Raw genomic sequence first — 26,595 nt, 5'->3', positions numbered from 1 at the left:
AGGGAGGGGAAGACCACAACCTCTGAAGCCTGTCAATTTCATTTTCAGGAAAAAACAAACAATCAATTTCATTTTCAGGAAGAAAAAAATAAACAATCTACCATTTATAAAGCTTGCTAAGGCTTACAAAACACCTCGTGGGCATTATTTCATTTGAGCCTTCGGCAGGAGGTTAGTCAACTAACATTTATAAAGCACCTACTACGTACTGGGCATTGTACTGAGTGCTGGGGACACAAAGAAAGGCAAAAACATGGTCCTGGCCATCAAGGAACCCATATTCTAACAGGTGAGACAATATGCAGACCACTTTCTCTGTACATAGATGATCCGGAGCAAACTCAGGGAGAGGGTACTAGCAATCTCAGGGAGGACTCACTGGGAAAGGCACCATGGTAAATAAGGAGGCAGGAAGACCTGAGTTCAAATCTGGCCTTAGACACTTATTAACCGGGTGACCTTGGGCAAGTCACTTGATCTTACTTAGCCTCAGTTTCCTCATCTGTAAAATGGAGATTAATAATAGCATCTACCCCCCCCCCCGGTTGTGGTGTGGATCCTATGAGATAATATTTATAACGTGCCTTGCACACTGCCCGGCACATTGTAAGTACTATATAAATGCTAGCTATTATTGTTATCATTTTGTTATTATTATTATTTACTATTATAGGGTTGTGAGGATCAAATGAGATAACATATGAAGTGCTTTGCAAACCTTAAGATGTAGGTACTATATAAATTCTAGCTATTATTGTTATCATTTTGTTATTATTATTATTTACTATTATAGAGTTGTGAGGATCAAATGAGATAACATATGAAGTGCTTCTCAAACCTTAAAATGATTACATAAATGCTAGTTATTATTGTTATTATTAATAGATTATCATGAGGATCAAATTAGGTAACATGTAAAAACACTCTGCAAACCTTAAAAGGGCTTATGTAAATATTAGTTATTATTATTATTATTACTCTAGGTATTAGCCATATTCTTCAGATGAAGAAAGTGAAGCTTGGGGAGGTCCACTGATTGGCTAGCCATGGTCACTTTGATGGTAAGTCCAAGAGTCCGAAATTGAATTTAGGCATCTCCTGATGCCAAAGACTGCACTCTTTCCCTTATTCGTCCCCCTCACCCAGGACCCCCTAAAGAACAGTCTTGATTTTATTGATGGGTGAAGATAGCTTCTCTATGGCAAGAACTGTCCAAGTGTGAGTCACCCCCTCCACTGTCTGGGTTCGTGTCTCGGGTACTGACGAGTGCTAGATATCAACATTTCCTTGGTTTCTGGTGTGCCAGCAGTCTTCACAAAAATCCTTTGCTGCCCTGCTGTGGGGGGTGGTTGCCATCCGTGTTCATGATGAGTGAGAGCCAAAAAGGACCGTCATGAAAACAAGTCAATCTCTCCACAACTACTATGCTAGGCACTGGGGATATGAATACAAAGAAGGAAATTATCCATATTCTAAAGAAGTCTATATTCTAATGTGGGGGATAAGCACAGCATAAATATGTACAGCATAAATATAATGTGAAGAAATACAAATACGTTTTTGTGGTTATTTAATTGTTTTCAGTCGCTTCTGACTCTTTGTGACACCATGTGGGGTTTTCTTGGCAGAGACATTGGAGTGGTTTGCCATTTCCTTCTCCAGCTCATTTGACAGATGAGAAAACTGAGGCAAGCAGGGTGAAGTGACTTGCCCAGGGTCACACAGCCAGTAAGTTTTTGAGGCTGGATTTGAGCTCAGGTGTTTCTGACAAATGTATACAAGGTAGTTAAATACAAGCTGGTTTGAGAGAGAGGGTACCAGGGGTTGGGAGCTTCAGGAAGGGCTCCATGTAGGAGATGACAGCTGAGCTGCAATGTGTGGCACATAGTAGGCGTAAAGAATGGCCCCTTCTTTTCTTCCCAAAGTCAGCAAGAATGAATTAACTGCTACAGATCACAATGCATCCATGACCTCTCCTCCTGTGAGATTCTAGTCCTTGCTAGCTATTACTGGCATGGTAAGAATAGCTAGCATTTATATAGTTCTTTATGGCTGGCAAAGCATTTTACATATGTTATCTCATTTGATAGGATTTATATTGGAGTCTAATCATTAGGGACTAAGCCCCTTGAGGGCAAAGACTGTCTCACTTTTGTATTGCGTCTAACACCCAGTGTAGTGCTATGTACACAGTGCTAAGCACAGCAGGAGCTTAATAAATACTTCTTGACAGACTTCGCACAGACTTTTGTGTATGGAAAGATTTTAAAGAAAGATTTTTTAAAATTTTCTTCTCATTAATGCAAACAGGATGCTTATTCATTTGTGGTAAGGTAGAGTGGATGATGTCGGCAATTTGTAATGCTTTTTGCTAGACCAAAACATTCCATGGAGTGAAAAGTTTGAGAACCACTGCTCTCTAAATAATCAGGTTTTTTAATGGCCTCTTTAGGACCCAGAGAATTCAGAGAACACAGGTCAATACTTTGATACTTCCAAGATCCATATTCTTATTGGTATCCCTCCACCAACTTAGATTACAAGCTACCCGTGACTTCATAAATGGTTTCTGGAAGTTGTGTGGCCAAAAAATCTATAGCCCTGTAGCCAACTGGGCAATGAGTCTCTAAAACATGCAATCCATCAGGCAGGCTGTGTGGAAAGCCTTTCCTGCCTGGTAGGACTTGCCAGAACTTTTACTTCATTGGCCATGCCACAATGGGACATTAGAGATGATCTGTGTGGCAGACAAGAGCAAAGTAGAAGATGCGGGTCAATAGTAAAGAAGAATTTCCTGAAGCCACACGTTTTTGCTGACTGGGCAAAGGTCCGAGATCCAAACAATCTGAGTTCAGTTTTGACTTCTCTCACTATTTCAGTGGAAGTGAATGGATTTTGTGAGGTCACAACTGCTGGACCAAAGGTTCAGTCCGGGCTTAGCAGTAACTCATTGAGAAACTCTCGCTCTTATTTCTTCCACTCATGGAGTACCTACCACTCAGTGGCTATTCTTGTTAGTTGTGTATGGGTCCTCTCTCTCCAATTGGATGAATTCCTTGAAGATGGGTCCTTAAGGACCTTTACGCTCCCCAGCCTTACCCTCCCTCATCTAGACTAGTATTTTGTATGTAATTAGTGCTCGGAAATGTCTGTTGAATGGATTGATGAATGGAAGGCCTTTTTTTGAGCATATTTATGTGATGCATTGCGCTGGAGTCTGCCATGGCCAAAAAGTCCATCACCTAGTGGCCAAGCTGCTGGTGATGAATTTATCTGTGCTTAATTAGACTTCCATATTGGTGGATGCTTGCCACTGTTTGTACTTCCCTGGTATAACCTTTGAGAACCCAGGGTCGCTTTTGTGATGAGGCATCTGATTCCTTAATTAATTAATCTGATGACTACAAGTAATCTTGGTGATGGCCCAGGAGAAGTACTGGCCAATATTGTCTCTCTTCTCACTCCCCAATTCTGCAGTAATCAAAGCCTTATTTTAGACTCACACCCAAGGAGATGCCATTTGGTACCTTAGCACGACAGCTGCCCGTACTAGGCGGGGCCAAGCACCACCAAAGCAAGATGAGCATATTTTAATTATTCTAGGTCATTAAACAGAGTCTGCAGGGGTGGAATATGATTATTTCTCCCTCCTTTCCATTGGATAAAGTGCTGGCTCTGGAGTCAATAGACTGAGCTCATCTTGACTTTGTTACTTACTATCTGGCATACCTGCGGGTGAGGAACGTGTTAGCCTCTCTGGACTAGGCTTTCACATCTGTGTAAGGTGGAGGTTGGACTCCATGGCCCTGGAGGTCCCTTCAGGCCCTCAGCCAAGCATCCCATGATCCCATGGGTCACTAACCCTTGACCTTTAGCTCTGGAGAGGTAAAGCTCTGGACCTGGGGAAGAAGACTGAGGTTTGAATCGTGGGTTTCCCCTTTGTCAGTTGTGTGACTCAAGACACGGCCCTTTCCTGTACTATGAGCCTCAGTTTCCTCCTCTGTAAAATGAAGGGATTGGACTAGATTATCTCTAGGATCCTATTCAGCTTTATCACAGTGTGAACGCTGCCACCAGGAGACACTTAACATCTATCCCACTGTCTCTTGGCCCTCGGAGTGGTCAGTCCTTAAAGTGACCAGGGAAAGTACAGATTCTACCTGAATGCATCCATTTCTTCAGCTGTACCCTATAAACAGAGATAGCTTCCAGTTCTCCAGTGAGGTCTCAGTTAATAGAACGAAATATAGGGAATTGTAACCCTATTCATATTCCTCTTCATGTAACACAGGGAAGCTGTTCTCATTCACTGGGATGTCTGTTAGAAATATGGTCCACAGTGAGATGGCAGGCCTTTATTCATAATGCTTGACTAAAGAGTAGTGTTCCTAAAACCTAAGATGAGGAGACTCCCGAAATGGGGTTAGTGTTAAGGTCGGGGAGACGGGTGGCTGCTTTGTGTGATATTTCATGATCTTTCGAAAGTAACTACAGAATGTAATACCAGTACCAGCCTCTGATACCCCACTTGCATGGAGACCTACAGACCCGGCATGTTCTACACCTTACAAAATCATTTCATTTTGGAATGCTAAGATCTTTTGAGAGTTTTTGGTCCCCACATTGCCAGGCCCTCATTGCTCATGAATCTACCCAGTTGGTGCCTCCTTCCTCCCCACCTCCTCCCTTTTTGGGGCTACAACTGGAGGAATAGAACTTGTGATTGTATCCAGTTGCGATCGACTGGTTCGCCACCTTCCCTGTAGCGATACATCCCTGGTTTACCTGGAGAAATCGAGCTCTGTGGATCAGCAAAGCTGACAGTCTTTGTTGGTTCATCTGAGGACAGCAGCCAGGTAAATCCCAGCTGCACAGGTCCTGTATTAGTCAGATCAAACCTGCAAATATGACAAAACCCACGTTTGAGAAGCATGCGACAGATGCCTTTATCCCCCCTTTCAATGAACAGTGCTGAGACCGCTTTTAATGACCAGTCCCTAAAGCCTGCCTCTCCAGCAGAAGGATCAGACTCATTATGCCCATTTTATGGAGGGAAGTAGAAAAAGAGTCAGTTGACTTGTTCAGTGTCTCGCAATTGGTGTAGTGGAATGGAAGGGCGCTTGCTGTGCAGGGTGAGGAGATGTTTGGGTGTGAATCCTTCCTCCAACACTTCCCACCTGAGACTCTGAGCATAAAACCTAATCTCCTGAAGCTTAGCGTCTTTATCTGTAAAGTGAGGAATGAAAATACTTGTCACAGCTGCCTCGTGAGGACACTGTGAGGCTCCCTTGGGATCATGTCTGTTAAGAGGTCAAGTGACAAGTGCCTAGAGGTCAGCTGTTGCTGGTTGAATGGTCAGAGTCAGAATTTGAACTCACATGATCAAATGAGATAATATTTGTAAAGTTCTTTGCAAACCTGAAAGCGCGACCGTCATTGTTATTGTGAGGACTCAAGCTCCTGGATCTGCACTGATTTTTGAACGGGCGAGGTCAAGCTGGCTTCTCACTAAGGCAGAGGAGGGAGCTTAGTCTGGCTTGATTCACAAGCAAGAGGCTGGCTAGGAGTTATCTGTCTTGATATTTTGCATTGAAGAGCAGGGTTCGGAAGAGGAAGTTAATCTGGTTAAGGCATTACCATTTGGAGAAGATGTTGGCAACCTCTCTCATGGGAGCTTTTTAGCTGAATCTTGGATTTGTGGAAGGGAAGTAATTTGGAGAAAACATTTTACAACACCATCACCTCCCAGAGTGTTTTTAAGAGATCAGGTTGCATTTGAGTGAAGAGGTGTATCTTCCTAATTTAGGTCATGAGAGCCATAAAGTAGCGCCTTTGTATTACACGCTAAGGAAAGGGTTTGGTTTTTGTGAACTTTGGGGGTCACCTAGGTATTAGACTGAGCTATCCCCATTTTTTGAGGTGATGAGATCTCTATATTTATTTGTCTTGCATTTTTTGTTTTCCCTTTACTGGAGATGGGAAGATGGAGATAACAACATTAAATACAAAAGCCTCTGGCATTTCAAGTTCAATATAACCTGCCCCCTTCTACCTTTGCAGTCTTCTTTCCCCTTGCTCTGCCCATATACTCCTTGATCCAGTGACGCTGGCTCCCTTGATGTTTCTCAAGAGGACACTAACCTCAGTCATTTTTGCTGGCTCTTCTGTATGCCTGGAATTCTTTCCTTCCTCATCCACACCTCCTGACTTTCCTGGCTTCCTTCTTGCCCCAGATAAAATCCCAACTTCCACAGGAAGCCTTTCCTAATCCCCTTTAATGCTAGCACCTTCCCTCTGAGATCATCTCCAATTCATCCTGCATATATCTTGTTTGTGCATAGTTGTTTCCACATCATCTTCTCCATCAGGCTGAATTCCTTGAAAAAAAGGACTGTCTTTTGCCTTTCTTTAGATATCCCCTGATTAGCATAGTGTCTGAATATAGTAGGAGCTTAATAAGTACTTATTGATTATTAATAATCACAATATTGATAATAGCATTTCTATAGTGCTTTAAGGTTTGAAAAACACTGTGTATTTTATCTTATTTGATCCTTACAACAACCATGAGAGATAGTTGCTAATATTATCCCTGCTTTACAGATGAGAAAACCGAGGCAGATGATAGGGTCAATGGCTCTCCCAGTGATGGTTATATAACTAGGCAAGTGCATGAGGCTAGATTTGAGCTCTAGCCATCCTAACTCCTGAGTGATTACACAGTTGTGAGCTTTGTATGTGTAAGGACTGTACAATCACGTCTTATTGAAACTGTATCTTCTTTAGTGCCTACCATAGTTGTCAATTTGTCACTGAATGAATGAATGAATGAATGAAAGAATGAATGAATGAATGAATGGAGATATTGGAAACACTGATGCAAGGAACCCTCTTTGAGATCTGAGTAACAGCATAATGTAAAACTTCTAGATTTGAATTTAGGGCTGTAACTGCTCTAGCATCCATCCCCATCTCTGAGAATGCACAGAGACCAGCTGGTTCCCTGTAGACAAAGGGACAGGAAGAGTTCTCTGTAAAGAGATGACAGTACTATTTGGTGAAAAGATGGGGGAGTGAGAAAGGGCTTTCATAAAGTGTCCCCATGAGCAGTAGCTGGAAATCCTCAGAGATATTTCTCTCAGAGCAAAATTTTGCATGGGATTTGATAAGCAAACACTCTTCCTCTTGCTGAAGGACCAGATGAATAATTCTAATATTTATGGATGTTTCATATTTACGGGTATTTATGGATAGTTCTAATATGTATGGATTCCACGGCCCTGGCTGAGAAACCCTAAGGCCCTCACATGAAAGGAATACAGGCAGAATGAGCTTAAACAGCGTACTGTGCTATCTTCATGGTTTTTTTGTGACTCACTCAAAAACTCGGGTCTGGAAAACCAGTGTATCCTTAAAGTTCACTTCTTTCACTTGGGAACAAAAGGAGGAATAGTCCACCACAGCGCTGATGTAAAGCTCTAGTTCTTGATAATTTTCTTCCAGGACTGTGTGTGCAGGTTCAGGGTCAGTCTCTATCACCTGGAAATCAAGGCAGCAAGGTCAGAGTGGCAGTCGCAGAAATCGTTGTTGGTGGGGCAGCTAGGTGGCACAGTGGATAGAGCACTGGCCCTGGATTCAGGAGGACCTGAGTTAAAATTCGGCCTCAGACACATAACACTAACAAGCTGTGTGACCCTGGGCAAGTCACTTAACCCCATTGCCTAGCTAAAAAAAAAAAAAGAAATTGTTGTTGGGATCATGTAACATTCATGAAGCAGGATGCCAGAAGCCTCCATGTACCCCATTCATACCAACCATGCTAATGAATCGGAGGTCTGTATGCCTAGGCCCAAGATCTGGAGGGAAGGACTAGGGCATATTTAATATAAATCACGGGCAGAGAGAGGAAGATAGTAATCAAAGGGGAAGGTGTAACCCAAAGCTTTGGAATGACATGTTTCTATGTTCATAGAATCAAAGAATCATAGACTGAACTGTATGATTCTGAAATTACATGAAATCTATGAAGAAGGAACATTAGGGCCACCTGGTCTATTTCCTTCACTTTACAGCTGAGAACTCTGTGAAAGGTCAGTGGGCAAAGGAATTGAATTAATGCCTTGTGGATGAAAGAACCCTGGGCTAGGAGTCAGGAGCTCTGAGTTCTGGTCATGACTCCCACCATTCATAATTCTTTTTATGGATAAAGCACTTAATCCTTCTTGATCTCAGTTTCTTCATCTCTCCAAAAAAAAAAAAAGACTAAACTAAATGATCCTTTCCAGGTCTCTTCTAGGACTGAGATTCTAGGGTTCTATATTCTGTGGTTCATTCCAGTGAAGAGGCTTAGAGAGTTTAAAATCCCATTCAATTCAGCTTAATTAGATCAACATTTATTAAGCACATATTCTGTGCCAGGTACTGTGGTAGAAGTTGGAGACCCCAAGATAAAGAATGAAAGCAATCCTGCCATTAAGCCGCTTAGAACTCCACCGGTAATTCTGGGGAACAGCAAGCACATGAATATTTAAATATAAGATAACTACAAAGTAATTCCATAGAGTTGGGAGTGGGGGACATTAATGGTTCGAGGAATCAGGAGAAACTTCTTGTAAGAGGTAACATTTGAATGGGTTCTTGGAGGCAGCTTGAGGTAGAAGTGAGGAAGAAGAGCTTCTAGGCATGGGGAAGTGTCTAAAAAGGGGGAAATGCAATGCTGTGTGTTGGGAAAAGATGGTAAGGTCAGTTTGGTTGGAATAAATAATCCAAGAGATGAAGTAATGTGTAATGAGCCTGGGAAGGTGGGCTGGAGCCAGACTGTGAAGCCAAACAGGATTTTGTATTTTGTCTTGGAGGCAAGAGAGAGCCATAGAAGCCTCTTGAGCAGAGGAGTGACAGGGTTCAATCTATGTTGTAGGAATATCAGTGTGACAGAAACATGGAGGAAGGATTATAATGGGAGAGGCTGGATGCAGAGAGACCGATCGGGAGTCTATTACAGTTGTTCAGGTGAGAGGTGGTAAGGGTCTGGATTTGGGGCTGGGGGTGGATGTATGAATGGACAGGATGAAAGGGACACGAGAGGTGCTGGGGAGATGAAGCCTATAGTACTTGGAAATTGGTTAGATATGGGGGTTAAATATGAAAAGAATCAGGGGATGGCCTAGTTCAAACCTGGGTGACCAGAATTATGATGGTGTCCTCAAAAGAAATGGGAAAGTCAGGAGGAGGCACAAATGTAGGTAAAAAGAACACGTAGGCACTCTGACATAACCTTTGTCGTTGTTCAGTCATTTCAGTTGTGCCCAATTCTTTGTGACTCCAGTTGGGGTTTTCTTGGCAAAGGTACTAGAGCAGTTTGCCATTTCCTTCTCCAACTTATTTTACAGATGAAGAAACTGAAGCAAACAGGGTTAAGTGACTTGCCCAGGGTCACACAGCTAGTAAGGTTGGGATTTGAACTCACATCTTCTTGATTCCAGTTCCAGCTCTCTATCCCCTGCACCACCTGGCTGTCTAACATTTGTCTAGTTATTTCATATATACTACCTCATTTCATCTTTGTAATTACCTTCTAAGGTATGAATCATAAGTATCATTATTCCCATTTTACAGATGAAGATGTGATGCTCAGAAAAAATTAGACGGTTTGCTACAATCACAAAGATACGACATAGAAGAGGTAAGATTCAATTCCAAGACTCTTCTAATTTACAGTCAGGAGACTTTCTAGGACACCACACAGCCTTTCTTAAACCGTATGGAGATGGCAAAGTGTCAGCATTCTCAGAGTCAGCCCGATTGCCTTTGATCGGCTATTGATTGGAAAGTTCAGTTTAGTAACGTTCAAACCATGTTGGTGTAGCACCTGGTCCACAGTAAGCTCTCAGCAAATGCTGACCAACTCACCCCAGTTATTACTAACTTGATTGACTCACTTTTTTTTTGGGAGGGATCTTGCTGGTCGGACTCTTCACAGAATCTATCCATTTGACCGTACGCATGTGGTTGTCCCAGTCTGGTACCTGGTCCACGGGCTGCTGGAAAACTATTCTCGAGAGTCTACACTTCACCAAGGTTTTCTTGAGGTTGACAGCTGAGCGAGATTTCAAAGTCACCGTGATGTCTTTAGCACATCCAGCATGAAGGTGGCCGGCCTAAGAAAGGACCTGCTATTATTGTCTCAGGAAATCACACACTGAATCCTGGCTGCTACCTCCTCAAGTAGAAGGAGAGGAAGGTAAAAAACTTCGCTATAAACCGGATCATTTGCCATTGTGTATGCAGGCAAAAAGGTACTTGTCTTTTGGTCAGAAATAAGTTTATCAATGTTCTATACATCTGGGAATGGAAGAGAGGACAGGTTCTATTATAAAATGACCTTCTAGGTCTTGGATACAGTTAGATCTCAGATTTAATCAAGCCCCCCCAGACACAAAGGGATGTCTGCCTTTCTTATGGTGACAAAGAAAGATTATAGAGTAAGCATCACCTATGCCCCATTTTTACTGAGGTCAACTGTATCTTCATCTTCTTCATGACACCATTCCTTGTCAACCCTTTGCAGTATGGTTTCTAACCTCATTGCCTGTGAAAGCTGGACAGTATACCAGCACCATGCCAGGAAATGGAATCACTTCCATTTGGATTGTCTTAGGAAGATCTTCAAGATTTTCTGACAGGTTAAGGCTAGACACTGAGGTCCTTTCTTAAGCAAAATTGCCAAGCATTCAAACTCTATTGCAGAGAGTGCAACTCTAATGGGCTGGCCATGTTCAAATGCCAAATGTAGGTTTGCCTAAAAGATTATTTTATGGAGAACTCATGCAAGAAAGGTGCTTACATGGTGGTCAGAAGAAGTGATACAAGGACACTCTCAAGGTTTCTCTGAAGAATTTTGGAGTTGATTGCATGACATGGGAGATGCTGGCACAGGACATCCCAGCCTGGCATGTCCCCATCAAAGAAGGTGCTGTGCTTTATGAGCAAAGCAGAATTGCGGCAGCTCAAAAGAAATGTGAGATGCACAAATTTAGCGAATCCACCCTAAATGTTCATATGATCTATTTGTGCCCGACCCATGGTAGGACATTCCAAACTTGTATTGGTCTGCTCAGCCACAGTCAGACACACTGTCACTTGATTCCAACATAGTGATATCATCTTGGTCCTCTTCGAGAATGAAGGACAAAAACCAACTAACCTCACCACTCAACCGAAAATGCTTTCTCCAAAGTTTCCAATCATTTATTTTTCATTTTCATTTTCATTTTTTAAGACTCACCCAAATTGGAAGCGCAGTGGTCACTCAGGGGCCTGAACTCACTACTTAGAGGCATGGGAGCTTTGACCTGTTCAGTTTCCAACATGCACCAGTTCATTGCTCCTTAGGCAGCCTGATGGCCCCTTCCCCTTCTCTTCTCTGTCTCTGCCTTCTTTCTGGGTGACCTGTTCAGTTTCTGTGGGTTCAACAATCACCTCTGTATAGATGACTTGCAGATCTAAATATCCAGCTTAAGTCTCTCCTGAGATTCAGTCATGTACTTCCAGCTGTTTACTATGTTTTGAACTGGCTGTCCCACAAGCACCTCAAATTCAAGTCCAAAACAAACTTACCATCCCCAGTGAACCCACCTCTCTCCCCAGTTTCTCTGTTTCTGACAAGGGCATTACCATCCTCCTTTACTGTGATAAGAATCCAAGTCCATGACCTTAGCATCATTCTTGGTTCATTTCTCTTCATCACTCCACTTAGACAATCAGTTGCCAGATCTTGTTTCTCCCTTCACAGCCCTTCTCACAGCTGTCCTGTTTTCTCTCCTCATATAGTCATCCCTCTAGTTCAGACCCTCCCTCATCATCGCTAGCCTGGACTCTTGTGGTACGACACCCAGTTGGTCTCTCTGTCTTAAGTCTCTCCCCTCTGCATAACAAGTGATTTTTTTCAAGTTCATGTCATTCTCCTACTCAATAGAACACAGGGTTCCCTATTATCTCCAGGAAAATAGAAATTATTCCTCTCTTGGGCTTTGAAAGTTCTTTGCAGCCTGGCACCAATCTACCTTTTCTAGCCCTGTTTTCCATTATTTCCTTCCCACCAATCTGTGGTTCAGCCACATGGGGAGTGGCTTTCTTCCTGTTCTTCCCACATAACTTCATCTCCCAATGCCAAGACTTTGCATTGGCTATTTCCAGGGCCTGGAATGTATTTGCACCTCACCTCTGACTCTTAGAATCCCTTATTTCTTTCTTCAAATCACAATGCAAGCTTCCTTATTCTCTCCCCCCAATTGCCTTGTATTTATTTTCTAAATGTTGTATTCATATTTATCGGGTATTCGTTGTGTTCCCTGATACAAAGTAAGCTTCTTGAGGGTAGACGCTGCTTCATTTTTGTCTTTATATTCTCAGGAAGTGCTTAATATTTGTCTGCTGGAAAAACTTGGGAACACCTCTATGAATTGATGCAAAGTGAAGTAGAACCAGGAGATCTTTGAACATAGTAACAGCAATATTTTAACCATATTCAACTGTGAATGACTTAGCTATTCTGATCAATACAATGATCCAAGATAATTCTGAAGGACTCATGATGAAAAATGCTCTTCACCTCCAGAGGAAGATCTGATGAAGTCTGAATACAAACTGAAATGTAATTTTTTTCACTTTATTTTTCTTGCTTTTTTTTTTTGCAATGTGCCTAATATAGATATATGTTTTACATGACTTCAAATGTATGATTGGTATTATATTGCTTGCCTTCTCAATGAGTGGGAGAGGAGCTGGAGAGAGGGTGAGAATTTGGAACTCAAAATTTAAAAATGAATGTTAAAAAATAATAGATTTATACATACACATATATGTGTATGTATATATGTATATATGTCTATATGTCTATGTCTATGTCTATGTCTATGTCTATGTCTATGTCTATGTCTATGTCTATGTCTATGTCTATGTCTATGTCTATGTCTATGTTTATATCTACATCTATATATCTGTCTGCTGACAGAGGAAACCCCTCCAAACAGAAACAGAGCGTGACCGGCTTAGCCTGTCTTTGTCAAAACTGCTGGAATATTTGTGTTGTTTCAAGTCCTGCACTGGGGGGAAATGGAAATTTACCCTGGAATGTGTGCATGGCCTCTCAATGAGTCTTGGCTTAGATGTTAGTCCATTAAACAGGCAACATAAATACCCTTTCTGCTTCGTTACTAGGCTTTGCTAGACTTGCACGCCTGAATGGAGACCCTTGTGCAGAGCAGAAACAACTCTGCAGTCTCAGTGTGCCCAAGTTTTTGTCTCTGAGCTCAGACTAATTGGTCTTCCCCAAAGTCTTGTGGCCATAAGACACACAGGGGTGCAGGGTCCTTTGTGTCAAAGCAAGTGTCTTTCTTGAGTCCACAGGGCCAAACCACATCTCCTTTCTTCCTGAGACTCCAGAGCTCGTAACAGGCAGAGGGAGCAGAAACGATTTTTCACTAATGAGAAGCAACAGAAGTGGCCAAGCCAGTGGGATGCCGAAACTGTGGTGTTGACCTTTGTTTTAATGTATGGGTTATATTAAGGGTGGAAGGTCTAGGACCTTCATTCATCAGATATCATTTGCTTCTTTAAGAGTAATAAATGAAATTTTCCATTCTAAGCCCACAACCTTCTCAAGAAATATAACGCACTCAATGGCACATGATTTGTTGGCACCTTGACTAAGAGAGGAGACTTCAAGATACTGGTTCTTGAAGGCCCCTTCTGAGTTGCCTGGAAGGGTCACTGGGTTGCCTCTTAGTCTAGGTGCCAATGCCCATGAATATCTTGCCTTTTGTTGGAATGGGATAAAAACCATATCAACCCTTACAGTCAGTGTCCAACAGGCCAGATTTGAGCTGACTCACAGTAGCAGTGTTGATTGTCTGAATTAGCCCAGGGAATGGAGAAGTTAACCCCTTTACCTGTGGTGAGAAATGGAGAGGATGCATGATAGGCCACTCAAACCTTACGGCATTAGCTTCGCTGCGATTGGTGATTGTGAAGGTCACTTCGTAGGTGCTGCCAACATGACAGTCCCCAAACTGAAGGTGATCTACCCGGGCAGCTAGGGAACAGAAAGAGGGACAGCTTTTGTATCTTGCCATGACTGTCTCATTGAAGTGGCTCTTAGGGCAGAGGTGCTGACCACATGGTCATTCCCCGACATTGTCACTCCCTTGCTTCTTAAAAGAGAGCTCTAAATTCAAAACAAAGATTTCTAGCCCCTTCCTAGCCACCCCACCCTCAACCCCCAAAGAAAGAAACAAACAAACCAAACCATATCTGGATTTTCAAACCCATAGATGTATGGGAAAAATACAGACTTGTATTTATTGATCTGGGGAGTTAAGAATACCAAGTAGGTTGAGCATATATTACACTAAGTCAAGAAATATGAATTCTGACTTGGGTTTCGCCTCTGACTACTACCTAATAGGAGATGGGTGCCATGCCTTTGGATGCCTCAGCTGTTTTCTGGGTGAGACTGATCAGAGATCTGGGTGGTTGATGAATTATGATAGGGCATTTTAGACTGACGAGGAATGAATGATAAATTCTCAAGCTGTGGCTCAGCCATGAAACAGTATGTGTATTATTTTCTCTGTATAATACCTGGAATATGCAACCAAGATACTTAATGTTTTTTTTTTTATTGCAAGGAGATGAGCATGGAGGATTTAATTTCCAACAGATTTGGAGTAAAAGGGCCTTGTTCACTGGGGGAAAGTCTCAGGACTATATCTCCTGGAGTGTTGTGTGCTAGTTAGCAATAGAGTGACTTGTCTCAGTATGGGGAATTTAAAAAAGGCTAGAGGCACAGTGGTGGAGTGAATAGAATATCAGTCTTAGGGAGACTGAGGTTCAAGTGTCACCTTTGACATATACCAGCTGTGTGGCCCTTGGCAGGTCACTTAACTTCTAAGTGTTTTCGGCAATTCTCCAAGAATCTAAGTTATAGAAGAGGAAAGATGTTGGTGGTGTGTGTGTGTGTTTGTGTGTGTGTGTGTGTGTGTGTGTGTGTGTGTGTGTGTGTGTATGAATGTGAAATACATCAGCGAGGCAAGGTGATTTGAAAAAATGTTCTTGAGATAAGCTAAGAACCAAGCATCGATAACATCCCCTTTCTGTCCCTTTTCTCTTACATGCCAACAATTGCTCCATCATTTTGCCTGTGACCTCAGTGACTTCCCCTGTATCCGACTTGGAGGTGGTAGCGAGTCCATGGATGTTGTCCAAGGTGATATCATCCTCATAGCCCTCTCCCAGCATCTGAATGGTGGTCTCCTCATACTGGTTGTTAACCACAGATAAATAGATGGTGCCCGTCACTTTCTCTGCCCTGCTTGGTTTGAAATAAACGTCAAACTCGGCTGTCTCTCCAGGGTAAAGGATGAGGGAGGCTGTATGAGCTTTCTTTGCTGCCAGGTACAAAGAATGTGAAGGCAGAAGATCAGGTTAGAGAAAAGAATAATCGATGATTAAAAAAGTTTCCACGTTGGATCAGGAACTCCAAAGGCAGTAGTCCCAGCTTTGGAATGAAGCTCAGTTAGAGTGAGCCTGTTTTTGGGGAAGGAGACGATAGGCCTCCTTTTCTTTGGCCCTAATTGAATCCAATTAGGTCCCCCCAAGTACCCTTTGCGTCTCATGGCTCTTCTACTTACACTTTTCATCAGGATGGTTCTCCTCTGTTATGTAGATATAGTTGGTGGTGGGCCTGCCTTTCAGGGAGAAGACATTCAGGTTGTCCCTCAGATCAACATGTACCTGGAAAATAGACACCAGGGATTGAGAGTAGGCTCTGGACATAGCTTAGAGGTCTTTCACTGGGGCTAAGTGTCTACAAAATAGAATTTAGATTTGGTTCAGTAGATGAAAAGGTCACAGTTAAATAATACATACATATATACACATACATACATATACACATATATGTATGTGTGTGTATACACAAACACACAGACACACACACTTTACACCCTAGCCCTAAGATAATCATGGAGTATTAGAGCTGAAAGTGGCTTTAGAGATCATCTAATTCAGGAGTCTTTAATCTGGGGTCTGTGAACTTCTTTAAAAACATATTTGGGCCAACTTTCTATCTTTGATTCTATTGATGGAGCATCTGTCTCTGCTCTCACTACATCAAAGTCAGAGTTCCCCAAGGAACCTAAGTGGCTGTCAAAGCTCTCCATTGGAGGCTTAAGCTTCGAGATGACAGATGAGAGTCTAAAGAGCCATTCTGAGCAATGGGTGCACTCACAGTCTGTGTGGTCACAATGGGTCCAAATACCAACCATTTCAGGGGGTGGTTTTTTTTTTTTTTTACTATGCTACAATGGAGGAGGTAGATGAAACCATCTGCAAGACCTCACAAAGATGATGGAAGAGTTGTTGAACCAAAGAGATCTGTTCCCAGAGAGGGCTCTCAAAGACCAGATGCCCACTTTTACACTCTCTGTGTAAAAGATCTTTGTGGGTGGCAGTAAGGAAGAAACTGAGGACCATTCCTTGAGACACCATCTGGAAACATTGAAGTGATTGAAGTCATGACTGACCCTAACAATGGCGAAAAGATGGTCTTTGGTTTTGTGACTTCTGATGACTGTGACTCTGTGGATAAGACTGTCATTCAAGAATATGACATTGTGAAGTAAGGAAAGCCTTATCCAAGCAAGAAATGGTCAGTGCTTCATCTTGTCAACGAGGGTCAAGTGGATATGGAAACTCTGGTGGTGGCCATGGAGGCTGCTTTGTTGGAAACGATGCCTTTGGCTGTGGTGGAAACTTCAGTGGTTGTGCTGATTTTAGCAGCGGCTATGGCAGCAGAGGATGGAGCGGAGGCGGAGATGGCTACAATGAATTTGGCAGTGATAGATGCAGCTTTGGAGGTGGTGGAAGCTATAATGATCTTGGCAACTATGACGATCAGTCTTCTGACTTTGGGCCCATGAAGGGAGGAATCTTTGGAGGCAGGAGCTGTGACTCTTACGATGGGGCTCAGTATTTTGCAAAATCATGTAATCAAGGTTGCTATGGTAGTTCCAACAGCAGCAGTAGGTATGGCAGTGGCAGAGAAATGTAATGACTGTTAGGAAGCAAAGCTTAGCAGGAGAAGGGAGCCAAAGAAGTGACAGGGAAGGTATAAGTTAACAACAAATTTATGAATTCAGCCAACCGCAGTGGTGGCAGGGCCTAGCTGCTATAAGACAACGTGTGTTAGGTGATGCTTTCTGTGTTGTATTTGTGACTAATTGTATAACAGGTTATTTTAGTTTCTGTTCTGTGAAAAGCGTAAAGTATTCTAACAAAGGTTAATGGTTTATTTTTTGGGGGGGCACTTGTGCTGTTGGCTACTAAATGTAATAGTCTGATCATGATGCTAAATAAATGTGTCTTTAAAACAAACAACAAAATATATTCTGATAAATGTATTTTAATATGAATGGTTACCTTTGTATTCTTATGTATTTTATTTTGGGCATTTAAAAAACATGATTCTGAGAAGTGGTCATAAGTTTCACCCAACTGCCTGAGGGGTTCAGGACATAGAAAAGGCCTTACGAACCCTGCTCTGGCTTCAATTTCCATGTGAACCTTGGGTAGGGGAGTTAATTTACCCAAGGTCACGGGACCACCAGTATAAAACTGATATTAGGGCTCTGGTATCCTGCCTCCTAGTCTAGTGCCCTTTTTACTGTCATTTAACAAGGGAGTCAAATTGTAGAAGAGGGAGAGTTTAATTGCTGACATCCCTTGGGATAACTAATGTCATGAGGCACAGCGATCAGATTTATCAGTGGAGTGCCAGTACCTTCCTTAATAAGCTCTGTTTGGTCTTTCTTTTGAACTGACATAAAGGAAGCCAGGTTCCTTTCTTACTCATTAAAGAACTGAATGAAGATATATGTGCACATCCAGATGATCTTCAGCTAGCTTCACCCCTTGAAGCCAAAATGGCGAATAAAGATGCATTCAGCTGAGCTCTCTCAATGTTCCCCTCCAAACAACTTTAAAATAACACCTCAAATTGAATTCTGGAGTGGCAGACCCAACAAAAGGTCAGAGTGAGACATTCTTCCAGCCCAAGATGACACGGGAGGGTAGAAAGAGAGATCTGTGACATGGGAGAGGAACCTGACCCAGAGCCCACGTGCATGAAACACCATTGGTGGGACTAGCTGGTAGTGACAGAAGCAGCACCAGCTTTGAGAGCTTCACACCAGAGATGGTAAGGGGACTTATCAGTTATTCAGAAAGAGATTACAGGGTACCCCTGTGCTAGCACTGGGTGCATGACCAGACGTTGTTTGGCAACTTCATTGTTTACACCCAATTCTGGGTCATAGTTCAAAGGCAGAGAGTAGCGTTTTTGGTCAAGACGGAGTGGAAACCCTGAGGGGCAGTAACATTTCAGGTCCCAAGAGATAAGGGATCTGAGGAACAGTATAGTATCATTTTCAGTCCCAAGAGAAGAAGAGCCCTGAGGGGCAGGATTACAATCTCAAGGGATCAGGGGACCTTCCTAGGTAAGGATGAGAGTACAGACCAAGAGAACAGTGACCACACCTCTCCCCAGATCACACCAGCTTGGAAGCACCAAAACCTTCTGAATCCCCAGAACTATGTCTGAAACAATAGTGTGAAAAAGCCTGAAGAGACTGTGCCCCTTCCCACCCCATTCTGGGAACAGAGCCCAACATTAACATAAAGATCCAAATTAAGAAATAGGGTGGAAAAATCAGCAAACTCAAAAAAGAACCTGATCATAAAAAAGTTATTATGGTGACAGGTGACAGGGTGACAAATTCAGAAGAAGACAATGGAGTCAAAATAGTTACAAGCAAAGCCTCCAAGAAAAAAAAAAAAGAGAATTGGACAAAAGCCCAACAAGAATTCCTGGAACAGCTAAAAAATGATTTTCAAAATTTAAAAAAAAGTAGTAGAGGAAAAATTAGGTAAAGAAATGAAAGCAAAGGAAGAAAATTATGAAAGGACAATCAATAGCTTGCTTGGAACAAAAGAAAGTTACTCCTTAAAAAGCAGAACTGATCTAATGAAAAAAGGGATGCAAGAATTCACTGATGAAAATAACCCTTAAAAAGCAGAATTGGCCAAATGTACAAAAGTTCACTAAAGAAAATGATTCCTTAAGAATTAGAATTGGGCAAGTGAAAACTAATGACTCCACGAGTCAGCAACAAACAATAAGACAACGTCAAAAGAATGGAAAATAGAAGAAAATGTGAAATATTTCACGGGAAAAGCAACTGACCTGGAAAATAGATCAAATAAAAATAACAAGAATTCCTGGATCACCTGAAAGTCATGATCAGAGACAATTTCTAGAACTGCCCTAATCCCCCAGAGCCACAGGGGTTCCAAGAGATGCCAAAATAAAAGCTCCCAGAAATATTACAGCCCAATTCTAGAGCTCCCAGATCAGAGAGGAAAAATACTTCAAGCACCAGGAAAGAAACCATGCAAATTCTATGGGGCCACAGTCAGGATCACATGAGATTTAGCAGCTACCACATTTAAGGAGCAGAGGTCTTAGAATATGATATTTCAGAAGGCAAAAGAGCTGGGATTACAGCCAAGAGTAACCTGCCTAGAAAAACTGAGTATAATCCTTCAAGGGAAAAGGTGGGTATTTATTGAAGCAGAAGACTTTCAATCACTCCTGATGGAAAGCCCAATGCTAAATAGAAACTTTGACTTTCGAATACAAGACTCAGAGAAGCGTAAAAAGGTAAACATGAAAGAGAAATCATAAAAGAGTCAATAAGGTTAAACTGTTTAACTTTAAATATGGGATGATGATACATTTATCTCCTAAGAACTTTATCGTTATTAGGACAGTTAGAAGGATTCTACATAGAAAGAGGGTGTGGTAGCAAGTCCATTATATTGGGATGATGCAAAAAAAAAATGGATAGGTGAGAATGAGGGATGCCCTAAGAGAAGGGGAAGGGAGAGGAAAAATGGGAAAAATTATCTCACATAAAAGAGGCATGTAAAGGAGAGTTTTTACAGTGAGGGGAAAATGATGGTTGAATGGTGCGGGTAATGCTTGAAACTCACTTAAATTTAAATTGGTTCAAAAAGGGAAAATATATATACATAGTGAATTGACAATAGAAATCTATCTTATCCAGTGGGGAAGTGTGTGTGTGTGTGTGTGTGTGTGTGTGTGTGTGTGTGTGTGTGAAGGGTATAAAGAGAAAGGGGGAAGTGATAAAAGGGAGAACAGATAAAATAAGGCAGTGGTTAGAAGCAAAATAGACTTTAAAGGAGGGACAGGATAAAAAGACAGAGAAGGACAAACAGAAGAAAATAGGATAGAGGGAAATGTACCCTTAGCAATCATAACTGTGAATTAGATGAACTCACCCGTAAAATGGAAGTGGATTGCAGAATGGATTAGAAACCAGAATCCAACAATAAATTGTTTACAAGAAACCCACTTGAAATAGAGACACACACACAGAGTAAAAATAAAGGGCTGGAGCAGAATCTATTATGCTTCAGCTAAAGTACCAAAAAGCAGGGATAACAGTCGTATCTCAGAGAATGCAAAATAAAAAGCAGACCTAATAAGAAAGGGTTAGGCAGGGAAACTACATCTCGCTAAAAGGAACCATCAACAATGAAGTAATATCAACACTAAACACATGTGCATCAAAATGGCACAGCATCCAAACACTTAAAGGAAAATTTGAAGGAATTACAGGAAGGAATAGGAAATAAAAGTATCCTAGTGGATGGCCTCAAATTTTCCCTCTGACAGCTAGATAAATCTAACCATAAAATAAATAAGAAAGACATCAAGGAGATTAGAATCTTTTGAGTTAGATATGAAAGATCTCTGGAGAAGACTGAATGGAAATAGAAAGGCATATACCTTTTTCTCATCTGTATATGGCATATTCACAAAAAATGACCACATATTAGGGCATTAAAAACCTTACAACCAAATGCAGAAAATCAGAAATATTAAATGTACCATTTTCAGATCATAATTCAATAAAAATTACCTTCAATAAAGGCCCATGGAAGCATACATTAAAAACTAATTGTTTCTGAGTTGTTCTTTGATCCATTCATTCTTTAGGATTAGATTATTTAGTTTCCAATCAATGATTTCATTAAAGAGAATGACAACAATGAGACAACATTCTACAACTCATGGGATATAGCTAAAGCAGTATTTAGAGGAAAATTTGTATTTCTAAATACATACATCAGTAAAAGAGAGAAAGAGCAATCAATGAATCGGGCATGCAATTTTTAAAAAGCTAGAAAAAGAACAAATTAAATCCCCCCAATTAAACATCAAAATGGAAATCCTGAAAATCAAAGGAGAGATTAACAAGTTGCTCATGGGTAGGTCAAGCCAATATAACAAAAATGACAAATTATCTAAGTTAATTTGCTTATTCAGTGCCATACCAACCAAAGTACCAAAAATTATTTTATAGAGATAGAAAAAATAGTAACAGAATTCATCTGGAAGAACAAAAGGTCAAGAATATCAAGGGAATCGTTGAAAAAAAAAAGTTAAAGAAGGTGGCCCAGCAGTTCCAGAATTCAAACAATTACTAAGGGGTAATCATCAAAACAATTTGGTACTGGACAAGAAATAGAGTAGTGGGTCAGTGGAATAGCCTAGGTACACAATACATCATAGCAAATTACCATAGTAATTTAGTATTTGATAGACCCAAAGATCCAAGCTTTTGGGGATAAGAGCTCAACATTTGACAAAAACTGCTGGGAAAACTGGAAAGCAGTTTGACAGAAATGAGGCACAGACCAACATCTCACACTACGTACCAAGATAAGGTCAAAATGGATAAATTATTTAGACATAAAGGGGGATATCATAAGTAAAATAAGGGAGCACAGAAAAGTGTACCTGTCAGATCTGTGGATAATATGATATGGATATATGGATAGTTTATGTCCAAATAAGAGATAGAGGAAGTAAAATAGGTAATTTTGATTACATGAAATTAAAAGGCTTTCGCAAACAAAACCACTGCAATCAAAATTAGAAGGAAAACGGGAAACTGGGAAAAACTTTTGCACAAAATTTCTCTGATAAAACCTCATTTTTCAAGCATATAGAGAACTGAACCAAATTGATAAAAATAAGAGCTGATAAATGGTCAAAGGATATGAACTGGCAGCTTTCAGAAGAAATCAAGGCTCTCAATAGTCACATGGAAAAATGCTGTAAATCATTACTGACTAGAAAAATGCAAATTGAAATTCTGAGATACCACCTCACACTTATCAGATTAGCTCACATGACAGAAAAGGAAAATGACAAATGCTGGAGGGGATGTGGAAATATTGGGACACTAATGCATTGTTGGTGGACTTGTGTATTAGTCCAACCATTCTGGAGAATTTGGCACTATGCCCAAAGGGCAACTAAACTGTGCACATCCTTTGACCCAGCAATACCACTAGTAGGTCTATATCCCAAAAAAGATTAAAGAGAAGGAAAGAAAATGACCTATTTGTATAAAAATATTTGTAGCAGCTCTTTTTGTGGTGGCAAAGAATTGGAAATTGAGGGGATTATCATAGATTGGGGAATGGCTAAATAAGTTGTGGTATGTGATTGTGATGGGATACCATTATAAGAAATGACCAGCAGGATGCTTTCAGAAAGACCTGGGAAGACTTACATGAACTCGTGCAAAGTGAAGTGAGCAAAGCCAGAACATTACATAGTAATAGCAATACTGTAACAATTTTCAACTGCTCTGATTAAGACAGTAATCCAAAACTATTCCAAAGGACTCATGATGAAAAATGCTACCCACCTCCAGGGAGATACTGATGAACTCTGAATGCAGCTTGAAGCATATTTTTAGAAACTTTATTTTTATTGTTCTGTCTTTTTTTTTTTTGTAACATGCCTAATAAAAAATGTTTTGCATGACCTCACATGTGTAATCAAAAGCAAATTGTTTGCCTTCTCAAAGGGGGGGAAAGGGCAGGAGGGAGAGAGACAATTTAAAACTCAAAAATTAAAAAAAAATGAATGTTAAAATGTTTTTTATATGTGATTGGAAAATATTTAATGAAATAAATGAAAATTAGGAAAAAATCAAATTGCTTGCCTTCTCAAGGAGGGTGGAAGGACAGGAGGAAGGAAGAGAATTCAGAATTCAAAAATTAAAGAAAAAATTTGTTAAAATTTTTTATGTGTGATTGGAAAATAGTTAACATAAAAATAATTTTAATTAAAAAAATAAAAATATGATCATCAGCTAACAGTTATTTACTGAACAGCTATCATGTGCTCTGAGAAAGTAGCATTTCACCCTTCTGAGACTCAGTTTCCCCTTCTGTAATGCTCAATTCATTTTTCAGGCCCCAATTCAAATCCTATCTTCTCCAGGAAACTTTCCCTGATCACCTTAAGCTAGAAGTCTCTATTCTTTGAGCTCCTATAGCTCTTTGCTTATCCCATTCTTAACACTTAGAATATAGTCTTTTCTTAGATAGCCAGCTTGTTAACTCCTTGAGGACTGGAATTGTTTTACATGTCCTTAGTGCCATGTTTGATTCAGAATGGCATTAAGTAAATATTTACTGCGTGAATGAAGTTTATCCAAATCTGGAGATCACATTAGAGTTAGGTAAGAGATTCTATGAGAAGAAAGTTCTAAATCTTGAATTAACTCTTCCCTCTGAGCTATCGAAATCTTCTCCTATGAGAGATCTCCCTCCTTGAGGGGTTTACCTGGGCAGGAATAGTTCCATTGTTGGTAAGGATGAGAGGAAGCTTCTCTGTGTGGCCCACCAGAAGCCTCTTAAACAGGAAGAGAGGGTTTCCTTTTTGGTTACAGAGAATGGGCCGAGTAACAGTCACTCGGGGTAGGTTCCCTTCTCCAACGATATCGAATGTGAGGTTTCGGGTCTTGGAGAGGAAACTGCAGGGAGAAAAGAATCACCAGTTTGCCAGTAAGGATAGTGACATAGGGGTACCATGTCCCTGCCCCTCCCTCAGGAAAAGGACCTGGAGGAGAATTACTTAGGCAAACCATCTAAGGAGGCTTCAAAGACACACTGATAGGTCTGCATTGTCTGTGGAGTGAAAGTCACGGTGGCAAAAGCCTGGGAGCGGCTGGAAATGCACATCTTGGTGGGCTCCACTTCAAAGATGTCGGTGATGCGAGCTACAGCCTAGGGAAATAAGGCAACATGGGTATATTAGTTCCTGGGTGCACCCACACCACAACCCTATTTATGCATTTTACAGCTACAGCTGGACACTGTGGGTGTTTCTCACTGTCCCTCCTCTGTTTTTGTCCAGAGTGCTCCTTGTGGATGGAATACCTTCCACTCTCTATTTGTTTGTTGAGTTCTTACTTATCTTTTAAAGTCCAATCCAAACGCCCCTTCTCCAAGAAGCCTTCCCAAATGCCCTGAGTCAGTAATGATTTTTTTCTGCTCAGACCTCACAAGCATCTCGTTTGCATTTTCTCTTCATGTTCTTATCATGATCTTTGCTAAATTAAAATTCTCCCAAGTCCTGGTATCTTTTCTCTTTCCCCCTCCCTCTTTGATCTTAATTATTGGAAAGAAGAAAATGGTGCCCACCTGAAGTGTGCATAGCAATGGTGACAATGGAAAGTGGGGGCTGGGAGGACTGCTGGAAAACTCTGGAGGTTTTGCCTTTATTTTGTAAGAAGGAGCTAGCCTCTGATGAACTGAGCACTGTAGAACCTTGTCTTTTCTTTGTTAGGAAAAAATGGTAGGGAGATGGAGAGGGAGGGAGGGAGAGAAAGCCTCAGTCCTCATACTCCTCACCACCCCCACCTTGGTCAGTGAGGTAGAAAAGGACAAAGAACTTGGCAGAGAAGTCATAACAATTCTAAGGGATTTTGGTAATGTGCATACATCTTTAGAACCAGTGGTCATTCATCCAAAACTCTCCTTTGAGTCTTTCTCCTTTTGGCATACTTTTTTCTTTCTGTAACACTGTGAACTATATAGATAGGGAGTATGTTTTGGATACTGGGGAATAGCATATCTGCAGAAACTCCTCAGCTTTCCTGTGTAGGGGTTTTATGACCCAAGACCAATGAGAAAACATCTTCCCAAATGTTCTTGGGCTACTCATATCATGAGACCTGCTAAGATTACATAGTTATGTAGGTCTGTGTCCTATCTTCTTCCTTGTCAGGGAGCCAGCTCCTTAAGGGTGGGGAATGTGCCTTATTTTATCATTTTTATCCTCAGCATGTACTGAAGTGCTCTGCACACAGCAGACACTCAATAAATGCCTAAATTGAAATCCTTTCCTATTCTTCCTTTTTAGGAACCCTTGCCCACTTTCATTTACATAGGTGTCAAGAAGCGACAGACCACATTTACAGCCACTCAACAGGGAAGGATCGTGACTCATCACTCCAGTGATAAAACTAGTGGATGCGGCTATCTATACCCAAAGGAGGGGGGGCAGCCCCCTCAACAAGCAGGTACCAGCATGGGTGATCATCTCTACCTACGGAAATCCTTCTTTGGCTTCAAGGCTCCCCTTGGGTACCACTTCTTCCATGAAGCCTTCTTCGCACCCAGTTTTGTTCCTCAGTAAAAGATGATTTCCCCCTCCTTAGCTTTTTCTCGAGTGCCTTGTCGGTATCTTTTCTTCCCCTCTCCCCCTCTACCTGGTCTCATGCTTATTGCCATCTGCACTGTGATTTGAGGGTAAGCACCTTCAGGACTCCACCTGTACCATGTTTTGATCTTTGTACTTTTAGTGCTTATTCCAATGTCTGAACTACTACAGGTGCATGACAAATGTCTGTGGAACAAATGGATGCATACTACCAGGTTTGTTCACGTCATGTAGCTCTAGCTTTCTCCTGAGCTATCGCCTGGCTACTGTGGACCAGTAACTTCCTCTTACCCTGGTGGAAATAGGCTTGACGGAGACATTGACGTCACAGGGAATCTTTCCCACGTTACTGATCTTGAATCGAGCTCTGGCTTGGTGTCCCACCAGGACGTTACGGAATACAAATTTGTTCTCATCCTCCAAGAACACCCCTCTACCTTCTGTGGTTTGCAGAGCCTGGTGCAGGTTGATATTGTTACATACTAGATGCTCTTCGAAAATGGAGGCCATGTCATCTATCACGAAAGCTAGGAAACAGAGAGGAGAGGAAGAGAAAGGTGAAGCAACCAGACAGTTCTTTTAAACACTTAGGACTGAATTCAAATGCAAGCAAATCCTAGTAAGGGTAGGGAAACCAGGTGAGGTTACATCTCCTTAGGAGATCAGAATCCTTGGTCACTGACTCCCAGATAATCCTGCTACTACCAGATAAAACTGCCCATTTGAACAGAGACCCCCGTTAGTGAGGGTGTTTTTAACAGTGCTTATATTCTGCAGGTGTGCTTTATAAATAACAAATGCAAACCTGGAAAGGAAAAACAGCTGAACATACTCTCTTGCATGAGCAAGCTGCCAAGGGATGTAGCATAAACCTTGTTTTAGAGAGACCCCAGACACTTCTATAGGCATTTGCTTGTTGAGAAGTG

General features: G+C 41.4%; 1 protein-coding gene, 1 long non-coding RNA gene and 1 pseudogene across 2 annotated transcripts in view; 2 read left to right on the top strand and 1 right to left on the bottom strand.

The window, feature by feature from the left end:
* HYDIN (HYDIN axonemal central pair apparatus protein) overlaps window positions 1–26,595 on the bottom strand; it is a 464,226-nt gene that overhangs the window by 58,121 nt on the left and 379,510 nt on the right. Inside the window, 9 exon segments of the mRNA XM_078149348.1 lie at window positions 4,786–4,898; window positions 7,379–7,539; window positions 9,939–10,157; window positions 13,950–14,092; window positions 15,171–15,446; window positions 15,690–15,792; window positions 23,789–23,978; window positions 24,080–24,231; window positions 25,961–26,196. Coding sequence (XP_078005474.1) covers window positions 4,786–4,898; window positions 7,379–7,539; window positions 9,939–10,157; window positions 13,950–14,092; window positions 15,171–15,446; window positions 15,690–15,792; window positions 23,789–23,978; window positions 24,080–24,231; window positions 25,961–26,196 — 1,593 coding nt within the window.
* Window positions 830–25,883, top strand: LOC144455762 (uncharacterized). The gene is made up of 4 exons (XR_013484500.1): window positions 830–1,061; window positions 8,918–9,009; window positions 9,616–12,652; window positions 25,370–25,883. It is a non-coding gene; the product is annotated as an uncharacterized LOC144455762 (long non-coding RNA).
* On the top strand, window positions 16,093–17,501 carry LOC110192463 (heterogeneous nuclear ribonucleoprotein A1-like; annotated as a pseudogene).

Source organism: Phascolarctos cinereus, unplaced genomic scaffold (assembly GCF_003287225.1).
Source record: "Phascolarctos cinereus isolate Bilbo 61053 unplaced genomic scaffold, phaCin_HiC Scaffold_2;HRSCAF=192, whole genome shotgun sequence".
Taxonomy (NCBI): Eukaryota; Metazoa; Chordata; class Mammalia; order Diprotodontia; family Phascolarctidae; genus Phascolarctos; species Phascolarctos cinereus.
This window is presented reverse-complemented; position numbering and strand designations above follow the sequence as displayed.